Source organism: Pomacea canaliculata, linkage group LG9 (assembly GCF_003073045.1).
Source record: "Pomacea canaliculata isolate SZHN2017 linkage group LG9, ASM307304v1, whole genome shotgun sequence".
Lineage (NCBI taxonomy): Eukaryota > Metazoa > Mollusca > Gastropoda > Architaenioglossa > Ampullariidae > Pomacea > Pomacea canaliculata.
Genome location: NC_037598.1, coordinates 12,633,857 through 12,656,168, shown reverse-complemented (window position 1 = coordinate 12,656,168; position 22,312 = coordinate 12,633,857). Strand labels below are relative to the sequence as shown.

General features: G+C 37.4%; 3 protein-coding genes and 1 long non-coding RNA gene across 9 annotated transcripts in view; 3 read left to right on the top strand and 1 right to left on the bottom strand.

The window, feature by feature from the left end:
• The window catches only part of LOC112572662 (receptor-type tyrosine-protein phosphatase mu-like), a 122,989-nt gene extending 121,263 nt beyond the window's left edge, over nt 1-1,726 (top strand). For all 3 annotated transcript variants that reach the window (XM_025252443.1, XM_025252441.1, XM_025252442.1), the window contains exon 30: nt 128-1,726. In XM_025252443.1, coding sequence (XP_025108228.1) covers nt 128-199 — 72 coding nt within the window. In that variant the 3' untranslated portion in view covers nt 200-1,726. The remainder of the gene's footprint in view (nt 1-127) is intronic.
• Nucleotides 1-13,764, top strand: part of LOC112572684 (cell death abnormality protein 1-like) — a 54,571-nt gene extending 40,807 nt beyond the window's left edge. The window contains exons 1-12 of one of the 2 annotated variants that reach the window (XM_025252490.1): nt 3,383-3,689; nt 6,609-6,815; nt 7,200-7,385; nt 7,597-7,725; nt 8,345-8,476; nt 8,894-9,025; nt 11,173-11,304; nt 11,670-11,801; nt 12,326-12,457; nt 12,587-12,721; nt 13,363-13,479; nt 13,658-13,764. In XM_025252490.1, the coding sequence (XP_025108275.1) occupies nt 3,602-3,689; nt 6,609-6,815; nt 7,200-7,385; nt 7,597-7,725; nt 8,345-8,476; nt 8,894-9,025; nt 11,173-11,304; nt 11,670-11,801; nt 12,326-12,457; nt 12,587-12,721; nt 13,363-13,436 (1,479 nt within the window). In that variant the 5' untranslated portion in view covers nt 3,383-3,601 and the 3' untranslated portion in view covers nt 13,437-13,479; nt 13,658-13,764. Of the gene's footprint in view, nt 1-3,382; nt 3,690-6,608; nt 6,816-7,199; nt 7,386-7,596; nt 7,726-8,344; nt 8,477-8,893; nt 9,026-11,172; nt 11,305-11,669; nt 11,802-12,325; nt 12,458-12,586; nt 12,722-13,362; nt 13,480-13,657 lie in introns of those variants that run through there. The other variant, XM_025252489.1, reaches the window with a different exon arrangement.
• Nucleotides 1-21,773, top strand: part of LOC112572661 (receptor-type tyrosine-protein phosphatase kappa-like) — a 503,329-nt gene extending 481,556 nt beyond the window's left edge. For all 3 annotated transcript variants that reach the window (XM_025252436.1, XM_025252438.1, XM_025252437.1), the window contains 8 exons: nt 17,511-17,648; nt 17,781-17,880; nt 18,072-18,145; nt 18,301-18,441; nt 18,731-18,859; nt 19,226-19,374; nt 19,630-19,765; nt 20,090-21,773. In XM_025252436.1, the coding sequence (XP_025108221.1) occupies nt 17,511-17,648; nt 17,781-17,880; nt 18,072-18,145; nt 18,301-18,441; nt 18,731-18,859; nt 19,226-19,374; nt 19,630-19,765; nt 20,090-20,161 (939 nt within the window). In that variant the 3' untranslated portion in view covers nt 20,162-21,773. The remainder of the gene's footprint in view (nt 1-17,510; nt 17,649-17,780; nt 17,881-18,071; nt 18,146-18,300; nt 18,442-18,730; nt 18,860-19,225; nt 19,375-19,629; nt 19,766-20,089) is intronic.
• Nucleotides 383-4,905, bottom strand: LOC112572712. The gene is made up of 2 exons (XR_003101057.1): nt 4,444-4,905; nt 383-3,383 (listed from the first exon to the last, which is right to left on the bottom strand). It is a non-coding gene; the product is annotated as an uncharacterized LOC112572712 (long non-coding RNA).
• Nucleotides 21,774-22,312: the final 539 nt, after the last annotated feature.

The following is a 22,312-nucleotide window of genomic DNA, read 5'->3' as shown; positions in this document are numbered from 1 at the left end:
TTCCTGTTTCACTTGCTTTTTCTTTTGTGTTTCTTTTGTTTGTTTATGTTGTCTTATTGTGATATTTTAGTGTTTTCTTCCCCATGATAAGAATACTTTTATTTAGTGTCTCTCTCTGTTTCAACAGGCTCAGTACCGTTACTGCTACCAGGTCGCACAAGAGTGCAAGCGCCAAGAAAGTATTTATCAGAACACGTGACCAGTCAGCGGTTTCTTGCTTCCAGAGACCTGACGTATCCTGGAATGAAAATCTCTGAAGAAATGAAGATGCAGATGTGTAGAATGATGCTTCTAGCTTTTTATATATTCATCTCCTTACAAACTCTTTATTATCACGTTGTGTAAAATTAAGTGGAACTTCAGCTTCTTGTTGTTGTTTTTTTTCGATATCAGCTCGCGATATTTGCCAGCACTCCCGACATGTGTGCCTTTATGATTGCAAGTTCTAGTTCCAAATAAGCTCAACTTTTTTTGCTTTTGATAATAAAACTATTTCTCATTATCTCATCTATTTCTTGCCTTTGCAAGAGTAAAATACGACTAACAAACTCGGTTGAAAATATTTATTAAAATGACACTAGCTTGAAGTGAGATACCACACAAATATGATTATCTGCATTTGGCAGAAATGTTTTAATTTTAAGTTAATGTTTATTCCGTCTCGCAGAATTTGAGTTTTGTAAATGATGTCAAACTGTAACAGGGGAGATGGGAGAGGAGGAGTGCTTACCAGTCTTGCATTCCTCACCTGAACACTCAACACAGTCGTGGGTACAGACAGATCTTGTAATCTTGCGCCGGTTGATGTGTGAAACACGCACAATCCGTTATCTCCTTCATGGTGTACAGCTTCCACCTCTAAACTCTCTGTTTCACCTCTATCCTTTGGTTGGTTGGTTTATTTACTAGGAAAGTGCTTCCACCTTGGAGTGATTTCACAGTATGTTGGGGGGGGGAGGGATAGAAAGGATTCCGAAGTACCCCCAGAGGAATAGCCCAGCCAAGCAGAGAGGTGTCACATACAATGATACAGAGTGTCCCGAGACGAGATCTGAACCCTGAGTTTCTCACTGCAGTAGTGACAAGCGAGTGTTTATACACTACACTACCCTCTCCCTCCTCTTATTACTCCTACCGCCGAATCCTCTCGAAGGTACCATGACTACCTTCCACTGTTACCATGCGGCCCCCACGCGTCTCCATCTCTTCAGGGGCACAGGTCACAGGGCAGGGTCGCCGGACAACTACAACCTTGACTATTGTTGCAGCCTCCGTGTGTGTGTGTCTCGTGCCCTGTCCAACCCCGCACTACCGTAAACTTTATTTGCATATTTTATAGTCCTGCTTTCAATTATTGCATGTTTCTGATTTCCACTTTTGGTGTTTTAATTGTTGATGGGTATGAACGTTTTATATTTGATGAATTTTGCTATTTTCATGCTAAATTATGTATATTTTTTTAACACAAACAGGCTAAAGATGCACCATTAGTTATCATTGATGCATATTTTAAAACTTTGTTGCAAAGAAAACAAGTTGCAGTTGTATGTGATATCCGTTTTCAATTCCTTAAATGCATAATTTACTTAATTGTGTCTACTCAGATATATGTTTCCGTTGAACATTTTGTATTAATTCTTCTCTTATCATTTATTTATCAATGCAAATGTTTTGCTTAAGCCTGTGGATACCGTCAGTAAAACGCCTCGGCACTTAGCTGCAAAAACTATTGTTGAGTTGGTTTTTTTCTGAAAGCCATCGCGCACAAGCTCACGATAATGATAACATGATAACCCAATGACACTGCTGCAACTAATACCTGTCACACTATCGCTTTCACGACCGTTGGGTCAGGTGAGTCAAAGCAATCAGCTTCCGTCTAGTGAATAAAGTCAGTGGAGAGCTAAGCTGCTTCACACAGGAAGGGAAAAACGATCTTCTCCAGGGATTTTCCTCCGTTTTTTCTTTCAGCCTTGTTCAGCGTTCTGCTTTGTTGTTTAGCTTCCTTGTTTACTCAAGCAGAACAGTTTGTGAACATAGTGCTGCTCTCATATTTGCCGTGCAGCTCAAGACAGCCAAGGAATACAAAACTTAAACCTGTCCTCTTTGACCCCCTGCTACAAATGACCTTTTGCAATTTGTCAGCCACTTGTACACTTCTACTTTCATGGACGAGTCTAGTTCAACTGAATAAAACACACAGCCCGTACAGACACTATGACCACAAAAAAGTGAAGCCCAACGATTTTGGTAGTGAATGAGTTAAAAGCAACATCCAAATGGTTTACGAGTTAACTAGAATTCCAAGCGGGACATGCTTCAGTGATTTTATTTTATCTGGTGACCGATAAAAACGCCTTTCGTCTGCCGGCACTGTCGTTCTTTTTTATAGATTACAAAGAGAACTACAATTTTGTTTCTGAAATTATAGCAAACTAAACAGATCAGGTATTAGAAACATTGAAAAATCACCCGACATTCAAAACCACGGTTTCATATTTCTCATACAAAAATATTTTGCCTTATCTCTGACCTAGCAAAACAAGTTTTCCTTCTGATTGTCAGTATTTGTGACTGTGTAAAACACGAAAACGGGAAATAGAGGTGGGGTATGGGGGTCAAACTGTGTGGAAATGCCATGATATGACACAGCAGGACGAAAAAGAGAGAAAATTCCTGTGTCGGGATGAAACTTGAAACTTGTTGAGGTAATGAGAGTCAGAAGTAGGAGCCATGAGCTCAGGAAGTAAATTAAATTGTGTCTATCACCAGTTAATTGAAAAGCAACTAGAATGCAATACATGTCCCGCTAAATCATAAACTAGGAAGTTTTATCATTCTTATACGGAACAAACATTAATCTTAGTTCACAAACTAGAAGATTGCCGAATGTTTGAAGCAGTTCAGCCGTGCTTTGATCTAAACTTAAGCGCCATCTATTCGTACACATGTAAACAAGACAGTTCACTTATTCATCGTCCATTTACATGACAACTTCTTCAACACATTCTTTTAACCTCCCACATCTTCCGACCTGACTCACACATATCAGCGCGCACACAAACACACATAAACGTACATATGACACAAACACAGAAACACACACACGCACACACATTATAATGTTTAAGGATTAAAAGATACATCGTTCGGCACAAATAGTTTTACATATCATTTGTATGGACAGATTCCCAAAAACCCGGATATAAGTCTTACGACAAACGTTCAACGCTGAGATGAGTCCCGTCCGGAAGACCTGAATGACAACTGAAGAATGATACGATGACATTTTACGCCGATCTGACCTTTAACCTGCATCAGTGCACCAGTCTTGTGTTTACTGAATAAGACAGCCAACTCACTGGTCCCCTCTCCAACACATCCTGGTTAATAGGAAAGTAAAGACACACTTTAAAAAGTTCAATAATAAACAAATGTCGGCTAGGTTGTATGTCACAAACAGTGTCAGAGAGCTATTTATGGATAAAGTTAAAATAACAGTGTCAGTTTGAGGACAGCAGTTTACTGTGAACAATAGCTCGAACTAACTCTCTGGTTCAGGATAACACGACATCGTCAACCGGGAAGTGAGTTGGAGGTAATGGCGGGCTGTACATACACACAGGTCCTCAGACTTACTGTGATTACACAAATATTGCTTCTGTGTGTTGCCCAGAACGCAAACAGGCGTGAGTACATTTACGTGAAATACTTTCCTCAGTTTTGTTGTTAACATTTCAGCTAAAACCTTAAAAGTAAATGTCTCGGTGAGTGCTCTTAGTCACAGAGAAAACGCGTGGTAACTACACACAGTGAAATAAATGTGGGGATACGGGTAGAGGTTCTGCCTCCGCTGATTGTATTTGGCTGTTCCCCGGTATTTGAAATGTACTGACTGTCTCTCCCTTTAGTGAAGACGCTACGTGTTTTCAAGTCTGAACTTAAAACCAACCTCTTTCAGATATACCTGCTGTAATCGGTTTATCCTTACTGTTAACTTTCACCTCTCTGTGGTTTTTCGTGTTCCTGGACGTGTTTACCCGGCCTGTGTATGTGTGTGTTTGCCTACGCCCTTCCCTGTCATACGGCTTCACTATTGCTTCTTCTATCTTGTAAAGCACATTGACCTCAGGGAAACCTGCTATTTAAATCACCATTATTATTATATGCTAGAGCTAGAGTACTCAGCTGAATTCGTGGTTGATTACAGAGAGGGGTACGTCTATTCCAGAACAGTGTTACAAGATGTGTTTAAATAATTACTAGTGTAACCGGGGATTGGTCTCCAAGATATCCACCAAACATAATGTTAAGGGAGGAAATGACACAAGGAGAATGCAGACAGCGATATCACAGTGATGATAAAGCAACACTAAATTTACAAATGTTTTAATAAATACAGCGCTACTAACCAACAATCAAACTAACATAGTTAACACTGACCTACGTTTACCACGTGGTGCTGTCTCTGTCCCTGTCCTTGCCCAGAGTCCCTTGTTTCTCCCGAATGGTAAAAGGAAATCAAAAAGGAGAGCGAGTCACATGTTTCCTCTGTTATGCGTGTATGTGTATGTGTGTCCCGGATATTGCTTTAGGGTTTGCTCCCTTCCTTCCGCCGGCCGGCCATCCAAGCAAAGCGCGTGGACATGTGGTGAACCCTTTATGACGTAGATAAACGGGTTTCTACTTTCAATGAATAAAAGAGCAGTAAAAATGCAGCGGACAGGTGATAAATTATAATTTAGGAAGTGTTCTTACTCCTAATCCAAACAAGAATTACTGTAGTCATAATCTGTAATCGTACTAACTACATCGAAAACATAATTTATAATGATAAGCGTGAATGTCCGTGAGAGACGTCGTAATACGCTTGTAATATTGGGCTATCTCCATTGTATGATGTTTAATTCTGAGTTAGTCTAAACTGTAGCCCATGTGGGGAACTCCTACATTTTTTACATCTTTTTTTCCTCGTATATGATACTCCTACGTTTGATTTCACGATTTGTGTTTTGACCAAAATCGACAATATTAAGTTTCATGGCGGCTATAATGCAGTTACGAAAATATAAAAATTCTTCTACAATTCATGTGTTTTGTTTTTACTATAAATTGCCGTTTGCAATTTATCAACGAAAGGAGTCAGACATTTGTTTAGTAAAGAGTCTAACCAACCGTCACAGAGGATTAAAACACTAAATAAACACAGAGACTACAAAGAGTTATAACTCTCGTGTCAGTGAGTAAGAGAACAGAAATATTTGTTTGTAAGGGGTTTTGACTTCCCTTCGAGACAGGTCATCGTGTTCGTATTTTACTTTGTGCCCGTTAATCCCAACACCGGAATTTAAAGTTGACAAAGTAATAATCCAATCGATCTCTTCGCAGATCTCTTGTTTTAATTACAAGTCAGAATCAGGAAGTAACAAGACCTATAATGGCTGGCCGTGTCTATATATAAAGATGTTCAAGCTGTGCATGTTTACACAAATGTTTTTGTTTGTTGCCCAGGGCATACATATAGGTGAGTATTTTGCTACGAAGGAGTTTCGTCAAAACTATCGTTCACGTTTATCTTTGTGAAGTCTTGGAATATCTTAAATGCTCGGACAGCACACAGTGTCTTGTGAAAAAAGTTGATAACACGCTTGATACCAGGGGGCAAGGGATGGGGGCTCAAAAGATGTACCGAGAGGGCACGAATGTGAACGTCGTTCACTGTCAGCCTTGAGTTCCCCATGCTTCGCCCTCAAGCCTGAGCATCTTCCTACTCCATTGGTATCTCGTACGTTTTAATTGATAATTATTTTTCACGATGTATATGAACCTACATGGTTTAAGTAGAGATTCGGTGGAATGGATGAGACTGCTGCAAACGATTTAATATATATCAAAGGCATAATGTACTATGTTAAACATATGCTATACACTTACCGAAAGGCTGAAAGGCGAGACTCAAAAATTCAATACGGTTGTTATAACTGTTTTAGGAAACCTCTATTTAATTAGCATTTCCTTACTTTCGTTGCTTTTGTCTACAAATAATTAAATGACACGAAAAATGCGCATTTTTTTCATTGTTTATGTACATTTGTGAGCAAGAATAGCTAGCCGTACTACTCAAAAGAAAGCTCATTGTTTGATAGAAACATCTCACCTTTGTTTGATGTCCAAATTATTTATCTCTTTTCACTCAACGATGTACTTCAGTCTAGTTCTCTTTGTGAGATAACAAAAATGTAAATGTTGCACATGACAATTGTTTATCTCCTTTCAGTGGTGGACGCGAGCCTATAGCGAAAAAAGAAGTCTGAGTCTTGTCTTTCTTAATATCGTCTTCTCTTGTATTTTCTCTCAGGTAACAGTGAAGGGCGCCCTAAAGCATCAGTTGTGTCTGGTGGAGATGAGGGTCTTTACCTCCATGCCCCACAATACATACTTTACAATCTTAGGACATTTATTACATTTCTGTGTACAAGGCCTGTGTTTTAACCACAATATCAATTCAACTTCTATTTCTTCCAATGAAGTTGACGCATTGTTTCTTTACGTTACCTGAATTCTGAGGATCTCTGGCTTTAGAACTGTCCTTTTAAACACATTTTCAGAAAACGTTGCAATGGGCAAAACGTGTGGCATAAGTTCTATGTGGACTAACAAGGACAACTGCTCAGCGGCAATAAATGGAAACAAAACCCTAGATTATCCCGGCAACTGCATCCACACTTTGGACAGAGACTACTCACCTTTCTGGTGGGTGAACCTTGGGAATGAGTTCACCATCAGCACGATGACGATCTACGGACGGACTGGCTGTGAGATGATGTTTTTTAAATAAACTTTAAGTCTCTAACCTAACTGAGCATGTTTTTAACATGGCAAACTATAGAATTAAAAAAAATTAAACATCTTCGTCATCATTATAATTATTTTAACCTTGCTTTTAGGATTATCTAAAATTATCTTCCATTTTGTATTACAAAAGAATGTGCAATAATTTAGAATATAATGTAGCCGTCACACATTAAGGACTTAATAATTTGCTCCACAACATGCCTTGTTTCTTGTGACCTTTGATTATAGTTACATCAGAACTATTAGAGCTATAGATTTTAAATGAAAGATTCTGTCACAAAAGGTGTATGATGAAATTGAAATTGGCCTTTCGTGATCAATTTTATTTTCTTGTTTGATTTCAGATACAGGTAGAATGGCTCGAGTTAACATTTTCCTGGATAAAACCATCGTCAAAAGCTTCACCAGTCAAGACACATGGATAAACGATAAACATGTCATCACTGTGGGTCGTGTAGGGCGAGTGGTCAACATTACAAAAGACAGAAACCCGGGTGAAACGATGAATATTTGTGAGGTTGAGGTGTGGGGTACGTACACTGTACTCTTTAAAAATCAAACGCGTTTTCAAAACGCTTCTAGGAATTAGTCTACGGCGAGAGATCACAAGTGTGTGTGTGTGTGAATGTGTGTATATATATATGTGTGTGTGCTTTAAAATATTTCTGTGTGTTTTAGACGAAGGAAGTCGTTTTATGTGTGAAAATTAAGTTTTCTTGGCTGTATTCTTTTCCGATCAAGTGTGTGACGACGGTTGGTATGGAGACTGTACACAGGCCTGTACTTACTGTCCCAGAGGCTCTGGCTGTGACAAGGTGGACGGCAACTGTACGACCTGTGAAACAGGCTTCCAGCTCCCACATTGTCAAGGCTGGTATTTTTTAAAAATAATCATCTGAAATAAATTTGATACATTATTTTTTTTACTTCCCAGACATCTGAGAGCTGTATCTAGGAATGAAACGATAATATATCAATCAATAGAAGAAAATAGTTATAAAAGCTCAGCATTGACCTATAAACTTAACAATATGCGAGTATAATTAGCACAAGGACCACCATATCTCTATAATTATATTATTTTCAAAGTGTTTTTATAGAATTTTTCCTGGATACCGTACGAAAATATTCACTCTATCAAATGAATTTCTTTTATAATTATAATAAACGTATAATTTATACAGCGCATAATCACGCTTACAGAGCAGCATGCTCTTGGCAGTCAGGACAAGTAAGCTCAGAGAAATAGGCAAAGAAATTAAAATATAATACAAACATTTTACAAACATGTGTCAACCACATGTCACGACCAGCACTCGCTTCTTTAACTGGTGTAGTTAAGTCACGTTTAATGTGATTACACGTGAATGTTAATATTGTGCGCAGTTGTATATGTGAGAGGGCTCTTTTATGTAGCTTTTCTCAGACAAATTGTTTGATCCTTAAGTATTAAGTCGTAAACGACGGTCTAGATTGTATTTATGTGCAGCGTGTGACGACGGTAGGTATGGAGACAACTGTGAACAAGCCTGTGGTCAGTGTGCCGGTGGTGCTGTCTGTGACAAGGTGACCGGTAGCTGTACGTCCTGCCAGACCGACTTTGAATTACCCTTGTGTAAAGGTACACTTTTTATACTTAAAATGTAAAAATTATCCATTAGGTTTTAGATAGTGAGATTAAATCAATCATTATATTTCCATTAGGTGGATAATAAGTAATGGAAATACAGATAACGTCAAAAGCATTAATGTTCCAGTATTGGTGGGTTTTAGCCGAAACATGAATACTGGCCCCGGGGAACCGGGCACGTGGGCGAGAGTTAACCTTAATTCTCACTACCCACGTCAACATACAGCTGCAGGGAAACCACACGTACAATAATCACACGTCGAGTTTCCCATGACAATGGCAATTAACTACGACTGTTCAGGTAACTTGGACATGCATAAGCTTTCATCAAATTGTGTGTGTGAGAGAGAGAGATCTTTACAAACTATTGATGTCGGAAACTATGGCAAAGCTTTTACTCATGTGCAGTATGTAGGGACGGTAGGTATGGTGACGACTGTCAAGAAACTTGTGGTCGTTGTGCCGGTGGTGCTGTCTGTAACAAAACAAACGGCAACTGTACGTCCTGCCAGACTGGCTTTCAGTTACCGCTCTGTAAAGGTCAGTACATTTTCATTCTAATAATATACGAATGAACTCTTAGATCTTAACCTACAAATGAGCAGATAAATAAATCAATGTTCCTTCCGAAATGCAAATAAAAGCAAAAACATAATCATAGCCAGTTAAGACTAAAACATAATCTCTAGTAATCAAAGATAAATTTTAGATCACCTACATTTCCTACCGCATTCTATTTTACCTGTGTGCAGCCTCAACACTCATGATACATTGTTCTTTTCAATGGAGTAATGACATGTACTTTTTGAAAAGCTGTTAATGTCTTTAGTAAATATCAGAATGTGTTGACCTGTACCTTTACCAGTATAAAAAATTCAGTGCACATTTTATTACTAATGTTATTATTGCATATTACTGCTGTACGTACAGCTCCAGTCTTATACTAAGACAAATTACATTATAAATTATATAACAGAGTAAAGCAAGTATCTATTACCTTCTGGCAGTGTGTGCTAATGTGTGGTATAGAGCTAATTGTATACAAACATGTGGTAAATGAATGGGTGGCTGGTGAACGGCCTCTGTGCATTTTCTACAATAGGATTCTACTCTGTCAAGATCCGTTTTTGTTCTTATAAGTAGTACATGTGTACACAGACATATGAAAGCTCACACTTTCGTGTTTTTCTACGTTTAAATATTCCAGGATAACTTTCAGAACTAACTTGCATGACATGTCATTCAAGGGAAGTTTTTATTTCTGTTCTTTCTGTTACAAGATACAATTTTAAAAGTCCTATTTTGTGATTCAATATGCCAGGGGGAGGGTAACGTCCGGCCCACAAAATCATTTTATTTGACCCACCAAGGCAATCGCACATTACAGTAAATTTGTGGATTTTTTTTTCATCGCGATATAAATGTACATCAAATAAATTATAATAATAAAGTTTGAGGGAGAAGACGGAAACGTTCTTTACAGGATAGGCAGAACACAGACGAATCCATGATGGGACAGACGCACATACTTCTCGTTGGCCACCCACGGCCTGTATGGACGATTTGGGAGAATTATGCTTGCATATGACCTTTGCCCCCAAACCGACGGTAGAGCATTTCCGGCTTGATGTCGGTTGTTGATAAGCGAGGTGTTCGTCGATCATGTCAGCTCATACAATAAAACAAATGATTGTCGGTATTGCTGTGTACTTTTGTGTATAGTTCAGGCCTACGCGTGTCCAACATCATATGTTTATGAATTTCCTAAGGAGAAGCAATTGAAAAATCTTTGCCTTGTAAAAACTAGGTTTGGCTTATGAGTTTAGTGTGCATTTGTAAGCATGTATGGGTGTGTCGCAGGTGTAGACGAAGACAGTGAACGCGATGGACTGCTCCATCAGGAGCAAGTCTGTGTGTACTAAATAATCTTGGTTACTATTGTTATCGCTAATAAACTTTCACTGTACAACCAAAAACACAAAATTGCGCATTAGGAAAAAAATTGGGAAAATTAGGAAAAAAATCACCTCTATGAACTGTTTACTTACACACACATATTTTACAGATTCTAAACAGTTGTTTCGTTATGCTTTTTACAATGGTGTAGCATAGGTTAGGCTCATCTATTTATTAAAAGGAAGATTGTGGTGACTTAGAGGTCAGCAGTGCAAGGCATATTGAGATTGTACATGTTGCAAAAGTGGTAAATACTCGGGTGGCTCTTTCTGCAACATGAGCGGCAGTTGTGCCTCCTGTACAACAGGATTCCACCCGCCACTCTGTAAAGGTCTGTTAACATTCTGACATGATAGTGCATATATATATCTTCGTCTCATCCCTTATCGGGCACCTACGATACCAGTTGTAGGGGACACACAATGGGACACAGCATAGATCAACTTAAACCACCGGGGCCGGTCGTCTACCACACATTCGTACATACTCATTCAAGTCATAACTTTTGCATCTGCCGCTCTATTTGTGTACACATTGCTACTCTAAGGTGAGACTTTATCACAATGTTAACCACAGCCATTACTCGCGCCTTCACCGGTGCGGAGAAGTTATGCTTACATTTAAGTGAATGCACATGTATTTATAACGTGTGCGTGTGTGTATTTTTTTTCTTATTTTTTAGTGTATATTCATCATAAGTTATGGATTATTTTATGTATATTCCTGCACAGTATGTGCCGACGGTTGGTATGGAGAGCACTGTAGCCAGACATGTGGTCATTGTGCTGACAGCTCTGTGTGTGACAAAGTCAACGGCAGTTGTACTTCCTGTGAGACAGGTTTCCAGACACCACTTTGTCAAGGTCGGTGCATCTTTTAAATTTGCTGAGAATAAAATAATGAGCAATTAGTAAATTAGTCAAATGCAAGTTTTATATCAGAATGTTCTTGTCTATACAATTTTATACGTTTTTCTTGTGTACATCTTTCCCACACTCAGTATATACTCGATAGACCTCAGTGCCAATGACTATATTCTTTAACCTTTTAAGATACCTTTTAGTTCATGTTGCACATTTAGATGCTGTGACTTTATTGTATAAGATGGAAGTTTGTTTAATAACTTGTCTTTAGATTGTGTCAATGTTTGTCTTAAAGTCATTTCCTAATGTGAAATATAATTTGTAATTAGCTGTTTACACCAAGAGACTGTTGCTTTCCTCTTCAGAGTGTGTTGACGGGTGGTATGGAGCCAACTGTACACAGAGCTGTGGTAACTGTTTAGATGCCTCTGTCTGTAACAAGGTGTCTGGCAGCTGTACATCCTGTAAAACAGGGTTTCAGCTACCACTGTGTAAAGGTCAGTTAGTCTTTGATATGACTGCATACTTATATAGGCACACATAGGCAAGTACACAAATGAACGCTCACCTAAGGGTACAAATACAACACACAATGACTTGTCACACACGAGAGTACACATATCCAGTGAGCGAGAAAAAAAAGTGGAGAACACAAGAAAACTCCGAGAAATTTCAGACCCACGTCAGGTGTGTCACTCGTTTGCTGGCAGGTAAAGAAGTTTTTTCCTACCTGCTATAGACTCTCCAAGTCATCAAGATAAAAGTATGGATTGCTTTATGAAAATTCTTGTAACATATTCGACGCAGCAGTTTTACATTTTCATTTATTAAATTTTTCTTTTTCGTTTTCTTTAACTTCTTGTTCTTTTCATTATGAAATATAAAATTTAAACTTTTAGTGGACTCTTTTAACATCGAAGCGTGTAGTGCCCAGTAAACACCTTTAATAACATCAGTGTTAATATCTTATCCTCACAAATTAAAGACTGCTAAAATGCGAAAGACTTGCATTCCTGTACAGAATGTGCTGGTGGATGGTACGGTGGTAACTGTACCAAGACTTGTGGTAGCTGCGCGGTTGGCTCTTTCTGTGACAAAGTCAACGGTACCTGTGTCTCCTGCAAAACAGGTTTCGCTCCTCCTTTTTGTACAGGTCAGACGAAGACTTGATCTTACAGCATCCCTCTTTCCTCTCCTTTACTCTTTCTCACTGTCTTCTATTTCCGATATTCTTTGCGTCTGTTCAATGCAGAAATCCTTCATAATATGTTTCTTCTCGCAGTATGTCAAGACGGTTGGTATGGAGACACTTGTGCGGAAACGTGTGGAAACTGTTTGGGAGATAACTCTACCTGTGACAAGACCAACGGGAGTTGCACTTCTTGTGACGGTGAATTCCAATTACCTCTGTGTAAGGGTGAGTAGACACTCATGTACTTCAGACAGCACATATTTAAGAAAATTACTGTCAACATAAGCAATCTTTATTACAGATTGTTGTGAGAACAAATTAGCCTCTCCCCCGTCACATGCAGCTCTATAGTTACTTTCTGACGAGATAAAATACTGACAAAATCTGAATACATTTTTTTTTAAAAACCAGACATTAAGCATCTCTCGCAGTCTTTGACTCGGTACCCTGTGAGTCTGAGTCTGTTTTGCTCATCTTTCTCGTTCAGAGGCTTCAACGGACATGTCATAAAATTCTTTAGTTTAATGGCTTTAAGAATATATGAAAGATCCATTTTTCCTCTCGAAAACTATTACAAACTACTGAAGTAATGGCGGGGAGCCTTGTACACACAAGTGACGTATCACCTCTCGAGCGGCATTTCGCCAACTGAGTTGATTACAGGTGAAAAACGCGTCCATTGTAACCGGATATTTCACAGAGGTCTACGCACAGGACCGTGAAACTCGCGGAGTAGATTTATTTTGCCAATATATGTCGATATATCCAACAACGCAAATATTGATTGAGTGGATTAATTATTTATTACTTTTACAGTAAGCTCTAATACATTAACTACTCTCTCTGAAGATGACATTTTTTTCCAGAGTCGATGACATCAAGTCAAACTAAATCCAGTGGTCCTCCTGTCGGTTTCATCGTTGGCCTGTCTTGGCTGTAATTGTTGCTGCAGTTGTTGTAGTGATCGTCGTTTTGTGGCTAAGGTAAATAAAACTGCACAGTTCTAAAGGGATTTAAAGTAGTTATGCATGTGTATGTTTAAGTGCAACCACCCCCCCCCAAAAAAAAAAAAAAAACAACAACAACAACTGAGAATCGTAACATTTATTTCTGAAGCACGCTTAAATTTCTTTTTATATTTTAAATATTTTTCGTCAACAGGCGTCGACAACAAGCAAAAGGAAATCAATCTAGACTAATGAGAGGAAACAAAGATAACCGAGATGATGACATAATAATCTCAGACAACATGAAAAGTGTCGGTGCAAGAAAAGGTGAGATCGAATTGTTTGTCCTGCTTTACTCCACCGTTTGCTAATGAAACAAGATATGACATAACTTGGGAGTAGCAATACTGCGGCCTGGTTTAGATTTGTTACAAATTAATTCATGGCATCTTACGAATAATAAAGAAGCCCTTTTCATTCTTCGATTTCGAAAGAAGAAAATGTTGAATAGTGTGTTTTTCGCTTCATTTGACAGAAAACAAGCCGATAGCACCCGTCAGGCCTCAGATGCACCCCAAATACGAGGCCAGTGATACAAATCTCTACGGCAACTTGTATGAAGGTACCCCGAACAATGTTCAGTCGACTTCAGTAATGACTTCAATAAACACAACAAATGGTGGTGATGAAAATGCTAAGTCATGTAAATCTCTGGCGACGAAAGAGAGGACCGACAACAGAATATATGAGAACGTCGACATAAAGACAAATCCTCCCACCACGTCCGATGACACTAATTATAAAAAATCTGCGAAACTGGATACCAAAAAGGAAACCATGGACCCTACAGATGAGGAAGAGGAGAGCATCTACAACACAGAGGACATCTACGCCTCCTACCGCTCACTGGGGCCCTCGTCAATACTCGATGATCTCCAGAAGTCCTTGTTGACCAGCCTGGCATCTGGAAAACTAGGGATGGAGTTTGCGGTAATGTCCTTCGTAAAATCCGTCTAAGCAGTAATAAACATTATATAAGTAAACTGTTTAACCCGAATATGTTGATCAGCAAAAATATTTTGCAGACGTCAAAGCACACACATAGTTTTGTGACAGTAGTATTCATTAGTTTCCTTGCTCGATCACATTGGTCAAAAAGCATTTGCAGTATTATATTATTCGATATCATGTTTTGCAAAATAGTACCTATTGTTAGTTTCCCAGATAATGAATTTTATTACGCTCACAAGTACACAGGTGGTTTCCCTTACAGGAATTTAGCAAAGACATGCATCATCCTCACGAAGCTGGTTCGAAACCTGAGAACCGAAACAAGAATCGCTTTAAGGCGCTGTGTGCCTGTAAGTGACTTTCTAGTTTCCAGTTTTCTACTTTCCTTTTTTAAAGTGCGACAAAGCATTATTGACTAATTGCTATATCTGATGCACTGCTTACAGTAAACATTATAATGTACTTATTAAGATAATTTGTGTTTCACAACTGATGTGGAAGTTCTACATGTCAATGATACATAATACTACCAAGTTAAAAAAAAAAAGAAAAACAATACGTTATTGTAGTTTTTTTAAATTTTGTTTAATATTTTTCTACTTAGACGATCATTCTCGAGTTGTTCTTCGTTGGCCAAAAGGAGACAATAACTCAGATTACATCAACGCCAATTATATTAAAGTAAGTAGAGAGAAAAGTAACTCTTATGAAAGATATATAACTGCCAAATTTACTAAAACTTTATTTTCAAAATCTAAAATAGTTATGCTAAGAATTTCGAAATTAAAAAAATAAATTCTTTCCAGGGGTGCAAGCAGGACAAAGCATACATCGCTACACAAGGTAAAATTCTCTTTGCATAAAATAACATTCTTTGTGGAAAGAATTGAAGACAATCCTTATTCCTGAAGAATCTACTCACGATAACACATTTCTTGTTTTCATAGAAACTATTTTTGTGTATTATTAATTATAAAAGGCATTGTTTTTTATATTTTTTTCTCCTACAAGCTGAACATAGAGATTTCTTTATGTTGAGAACACAAACTTTGAAGCTTAATTCATGTTCTTTTTGTATGGAGTTTATTTTCTACTTATAAGTAGTTAAAGTAAAAGTAAAATGAATTATATTCATTTCTATTTATTGTTATGTACATACTACTGTTATTAATGTTAAAACAGTTTCTTGAGAGCACTAATTTAGTTTGTGATGTCAGGTCCTCGCTCCAACACGGTGAGCGACCTGTGGTGGATGGTGTGGCAGGACAATGTCACGCAGATCATTATGTTGACAAATCTTAAAGAAGGCGGCAAGGTGAGACATCATTGCTCTTGTTATTAATCTTCATCAGCTGACTAATCCTGTTTGTGCAGACCGTTTTGCATTCGATTTCTACTGTTTTGTTTTTACACTTAATAATTAATTTTAAGACTGTTTATTTGATATTAATTGTTAAATTAATCCATGATGATGCAAATAATGCCCTAGACATTATCTGAATTTATGTACCTTTACAACAGGCATTAGAATCCATAATTTTAATGAAAGACATTACAAATGGGATCTGATGCATTTTATATAGAGATGTCTACAAACTTCTAGCAAACGGTTTTATGAAACAAGAGTTTTGATAAAATTGCAGGACAAGTGTGAAGAGTACTGGCCGCCAGTCGGCACAGCAAAGACTTATGGTCACGTGAGAGTGACAGCATTAAATACAGACAGCAGGGCAGACTTCGTCATCCGACACTTTGTGCTAGAGAATAAAAAGGTATAAATATTTGTGACAACGTATGTTTAGAATCCTACCATTTAAAAAGCACTTGCTGTTCTTAAAGATAAATGAATATAAAGAGTCAAACAGACAAACAGCTAAACAGACAAAAGACTACAAACTATAACAAGTGATATAACTCCTGAATGTCAACTAAGGTGGACAGTATATCAGTATTACTACATGCTATGTCTCAGAAAGTGGCGATATCACTACATATCAAGGCAGTGATTAGTGGACGGTATCTCAGTATCACTGTATCTCATGTCTCGTAGGGCGGTGACCAGCGGACGGTATCTCAGTATCACTACCTGGTGTGGCCTGACCACGGGGTGCCGTCCACCTACTCGCTGGTCAGCTTCTGGCGCTACGTCAAGGCACGTGCACAGGGGGCCATACCTGTCGTACACTGCAGGTGAGATAAGCCTGTCTTAATAATTCGAGTTCTGGCAGTCGGCTGTATCAGCCGTCACACTGGCAATACATAATTGTCTCCTCTAAAATGTGACAGGTATTTTATCCTTAAAAATAAACAGACCACTGTTTTTCACTTTAAAAAAAACTCTGGTTTTTCAAAATTGAACATTCTTTCATACTAGTGTTTATAGTATGCGTGCAAAAACTTGCTTCTAATGGTTAGAATGCCTGGGAATTCGTATATGCATCATTGTGTATATGTATATGTACATGTCTGCATGTGCGCAATGATCAAGAATACTTTGTTTCTGTGTGATCGTGAATGTGAACGTCCCCGTGCTATCCTTACCCGCTTGTGTAAGACTAGGAAATAATACCTGTCTATTTGGTTGCTTACATATTTCTGTGTGTATTTGCATATTAAAAGCTTTCTCTCATGCAGTTAATGTTAATGACTCCTTTTTTATGTTCTGTTTCATTTTCTTATTAAAACCGTCAGCAAGAACCATTTTCCTAAAAGGTTTCTCTTAAATATCAAAGATTAATCATATTATGATACAGATCATAATTTCATCTCCATCTAGCGCTGGAGTTGGACGCACAGGCACATACATCGCCTTAGACATCGCCTCCAACTTAAGGTCACGTGGCGATGACATAAACATCAAGGACATCGTCAGTAGACTACGTGAAGACAGAACACTCATGGTCCAGACTGAGGTAAGGCGCCGTCTGGTGTCATACTGTGAATGTAAACAAGTCAAGTGTGAACTGAGAAGATGCCACTTTAAAGTGTTATATACAAAACTATAAAACGTTTCAGAGTTTATTGTCCATCATTGTCATATTTTGAACTATTGGCAGGAACAGTACAAGTTCCTCCATGAAGTCATTCTTGAAGAACATACCAGCCATGGCACCAGGATGACCTTTGATCAGTTTGACATTGTGTTTCCCAGCAAAATCGATGGCCATAACTCCAGGATAGACATGGAATTTAAGGCAAGTAAAATTTTTTTGGAACTGATCTTATGCTTCCTGATCACATTATAATTCCACACCCCATCTCAACCCCGATTACGTACGGATTAATTATACACTACACCTTATAAACCTGATGAATTTCTATTACAGCTCCTGAAGGAAATGGGACAGTTTGTTTTGAAACCAAAACATACAATCGCTGAGTCAAAAGAGAACATTCTTAAAAACAGGGACACAGAATTACTCCCAGGTGAACTGCCTTTTTGCTCTTATTATTATGTAACGTAAGTGACGACTGCTTAGTTTAGTTGTTTTTCTTTGAGAATGTGTCTCGTCTGAATAATAAAGTTTTATTTTATCTTGCATGATGATAGTGAAATCTTTGAAAAGTAGACTGAAAAGTTGAGTGGTTAATTAGTTGTGACCTTTGTAAACTTGCAGATGACAGCCATCTGGTGTACCTCATGGACCGCGTTCCTGGGAGAAATCAGTACATCAACGCCATCTATGTGTCGGTGTGTGGTAGATCACAGTCTTACACATCTATATAACTAACCAAGTGTGTTTTATTTAAAATAGAAAGCAGGAGAAAGTGAACCTAGTGATCTTAAGTTTGGTAAAAATAGGAATTAAGCAGCTGCTTTGCTAACTTGTTGTTTATTGCATCCAGTCGTTTAGGAAATCGCAAGGGCTGATTCTGACTCAGCTTCCCTTGCCGGACACCGTGGTAGACATGTGGCGCATGATTGACGGATGGGACGTCAACACCATTGTTTCTCTCGGACACAGAAACCAGAGTAAATCAGTCAAGGTGAAGAGTCGACTACAGTTGTTTTGCATCGCTTGATTCAGTCAAAATATACGATATTATCAGCCGGTAGTGATATTTTCAATAATGTTTCCAGCATATTGGGTTTCTACAATAATCACATAATAACTTTTTTTACGCACAACTATGTATCGATTTATCAATTTTTAATATTTACTCCCTTGTTAATTATTTTATCACTATCTTAGTCTTTCAGTCCGTTATTTTACATAAATCTTTGACTAATTGGTTTCTTTTTTATTCATTTAAATTACTGATTTATTTTTATCAGGGCTACTGCCACTACTGGCCTAAAATTGAAAAGGAAGTGCTTGAAACGGGACAACACACAATCCAGCTAATTTCTACCTCTACACTTGGAGATCATCTTACCTTTTATAACCTGTCTCTCATGACCAAGGTTTTCCTTTTAAGAATGCAATTCCTAGTTCTGCACTGGTTTTTTTTTTAACCATTCTGTTCTTCTCACCTGTACCAGTCAAAGAATTACAGCAAATAATATTGCTCAATCTACTTTGTGTTTATTTTGTTTCATATGATGTGAACTAATCAAAAACTGTATTTTAATAAAAGTACAAGTAGCATAGCTATCTCTAATTTAAGTATGCATCTTGCTACAAATCAATCTATTAGAATTATAAAGGATTGTTATAATTATTTTTTTTCTCCCCTTTATATTTCCTTGCAATAATCAGACATCAATTGGTATGAAGAGATAACTTTGGGGTTTTTCTTATTTCTTTGCATTTTGTTTTTGATAATAAAGACAAATACCCCAAGAAGGATTCGAGTTATGTACTATGATGACTGGGCAGGCGTTGTCCCAGGGAGCACCTCCGACATTCTTCAATTGATGGACGATCTTGGATCACTGCATGCTGACGAGGACACATCACCTGTAGTTGTGCAGTGCAAGTCAGTTTTGCATGATTTTCCTGAATAAAAGAAATGAATAATCATTTGATATCATTAATTAGATAAATCTCAACACTATACACTGTTTATTTCTGAAGCTTTGTATAATGAATACGATTTTTTATGTTTTTTCTTTAAGTTTTTTTATTCCTGAGTACAGTATGTCATATTTTAAAAAGAAAGGATTTTTTGCTGTATTCAGAACATCTTTTCAACTTGCCAACAGCGCTTTAATGCGATGTTTCTTCATTTCAGTGACGGTATGACAAGAAGTGGAATGTTCTGTGTACTGTATGAAGTCATCAACCGGGCCAGACATGACCAGGAGATAGATGTCTACCTGTCTGCGCGGCACGTTCAAAGCAGAAGACCAAAAGCCATCACTACCGAGGTAGAATCGATTCATTGACATCCAATTATATATATATCTTCTAGACGTTGAAGTCGTAAGCTTCTAATGAATTGACGTATTCTCAAATAAGCTTTTGGGGGTTAACTGTTCATAATTGTTAAGAATGCTTTATTGGATGTCATTTAGCATTTATACTTTGTTGTGTTCGACTACCAGAAATTTGAAGAAACTGTTATCTTTGTGTTACCTGTGTTTTTTCTTTTTACTTACTTCATTTCTTTTGTGCTGATTTCTGTTTTTTATTGTGTTTTTCTTTTAAATGATATGAAAACTTCCTTTTAGTATCTCTCTTTGTTTCAACAGGCGCAGTATCGTTACTGCTACCAGGTCGCACAAGAGTGCAAGCGTCAAGAAAGTATTTATCAGAACACGTGATCAGTCTAGCGGTTTCTTACATGCTATACACCTGATGTGTCCTGGAATAAAAGTCTCTGAAGAAATGAAGATCCAGATGTGCACTATGATGCTTTGGGCTTCCTACTTTGTTTGGTTTACAAACTCTTTATTATGACGTTGTGTACAAATTAAGTTCAGTGGAACATTTCAGCTTTTTCTGCTTTTTGTGCAATATATGCTCTCGCTCATTTGACAGCACTCCCGAATTGTGCCTTTATGAACGCAAGTTCTAGTTCCAACTTTCTTACATTTGATATTAAAAATAGTTCTGTTTACACATGGATGTATTGGTCGACTTTTCCCCCAACATCAAAGAAACGTGTCCGTGTATGCTCTTCAGATAAGCTCCATCACTTATTCAAATAAAGTACTTTCCAGCTTGTACATTATCACTTCTATTTTTCTCATTTGCAAGAGTAAAATATACAGTTACACTTACTAAAAAAACTGTAAGTGCAAAGTATTGGTTAACTTAGCACTAAGTTGAGCTAAATAAGATACCCCAGAAAAGTTATGTGCACCTGACAACAGTGTTTTAATGTTGTGTTCATTCTTTATTGCAGAGCTTAATTGCATTTTGTAGATGGTGTAAAACTGTAACAAGGGGGTTGGGGGGAGTAGGGACTGCTTGCCCAGTCTCCCATTTCTCAACACAGTCATGAGTATAGACAACTTCCGTGTGTGCGTCAGGCCCTGTCCACCCCAGGCGACCGAAAATTGTTTTGTATATGTTTACGATCTTGTTTTTTAAGTACTGCATTTTCTCAACTACACTTTTAATATTTTAATTTTTGATGGTAGTGCATGTTTTATATTTGAAGAATTTTGGCATTTTTATGCTAAATTATGTATATTTTTGTTTTTGAACACAAACTGACTAAAGATGCACCTTTAGGTGTCATTTATAGATTTTTTTTACCTTCACTTCAAAGAAAATAAGTTGCAGTTGGATATGATATCAGCTTTAAATTCCTTAAATGCATAATTTATTCTAAAATCTTCTCTAAATCATCTAATGAACTGCTTTTCTTATGATTTTCACCACAGTTTATTTTAAAATAAAATGTGATTTGATTATATTATTGAAACTTGCAACATCTATATTCAATACATTAAACCATTGCATTCAATGTGTGCAACATTTATCCATTTAATATTTATATGCACCAGTAAAATATACAAATACCAATAATTTATCTACAAAATATGCAATATATACACACACACACACAACTGATATCTATCCAAAAAATGTGCTACATTGTTTTCCAAAATCTAAATTATTACTCCCCTTTCTCATGACACAAGCCTCTAATCATAACCATTATCAAAGTCATGATGTTATTATGTATATGAATATGCCTAATTAACCTATACCATATACTTGGTCTCTATCACCTTTTCGTTGTGGGTTTGACATTTGTCTTTATATTCTTGATGTTTGGGCATTTGAACTCTGTCTCTTCATAATAGAGTCTCAAGTCCCACTTGAATTTTATTCCCCTTCCTCTTCAAACTGTGTCTCAAAAATATTTTTGTTTAAATATAAATATTTACCTTGCAATAAACAAAAGTACCAATCTGCACACTCCTGTATTCTTCATTCTTGCACTTTTTTTGGGCTTGGTGTTGTCTGTGTGCTGATGCTTATGTATATTGTATACTTTACTATTAGTTTGTAGCCTTTTTATGCAGAATCTAGTAAAGTAGTAGTGAAGTAAACCACATAGTTTGGAGATTAATAGTTTTGCGCCCTACACAACGTTACTAATTCTTTTACTAATCTTCATTCATAAATTAATTCTTGCCGAAAGAAATACAAATTAAATAACAAGCTATTTTTACTTGGCATTTATATTACATGTTCAATGATGAATTTAATTCAGAAAGAATGCATACAAATGCAGATGACCACTTACATATGCAACTTGCATTTTTCTTTTTTGCATCTTCCTGCAATCAAGACACATAAGAATATATTTGTCACTCCAATATCTGTGTACTTGTCATCGTAGACCTTTTAAAGGCACTAGAGGATGTTATTTAAGACGATGTCATAATGACCATGAATGAATCTGTATCCCCATCTTACTCGACAAGACCATTTGTTGTCATGACGACAAGGCCACT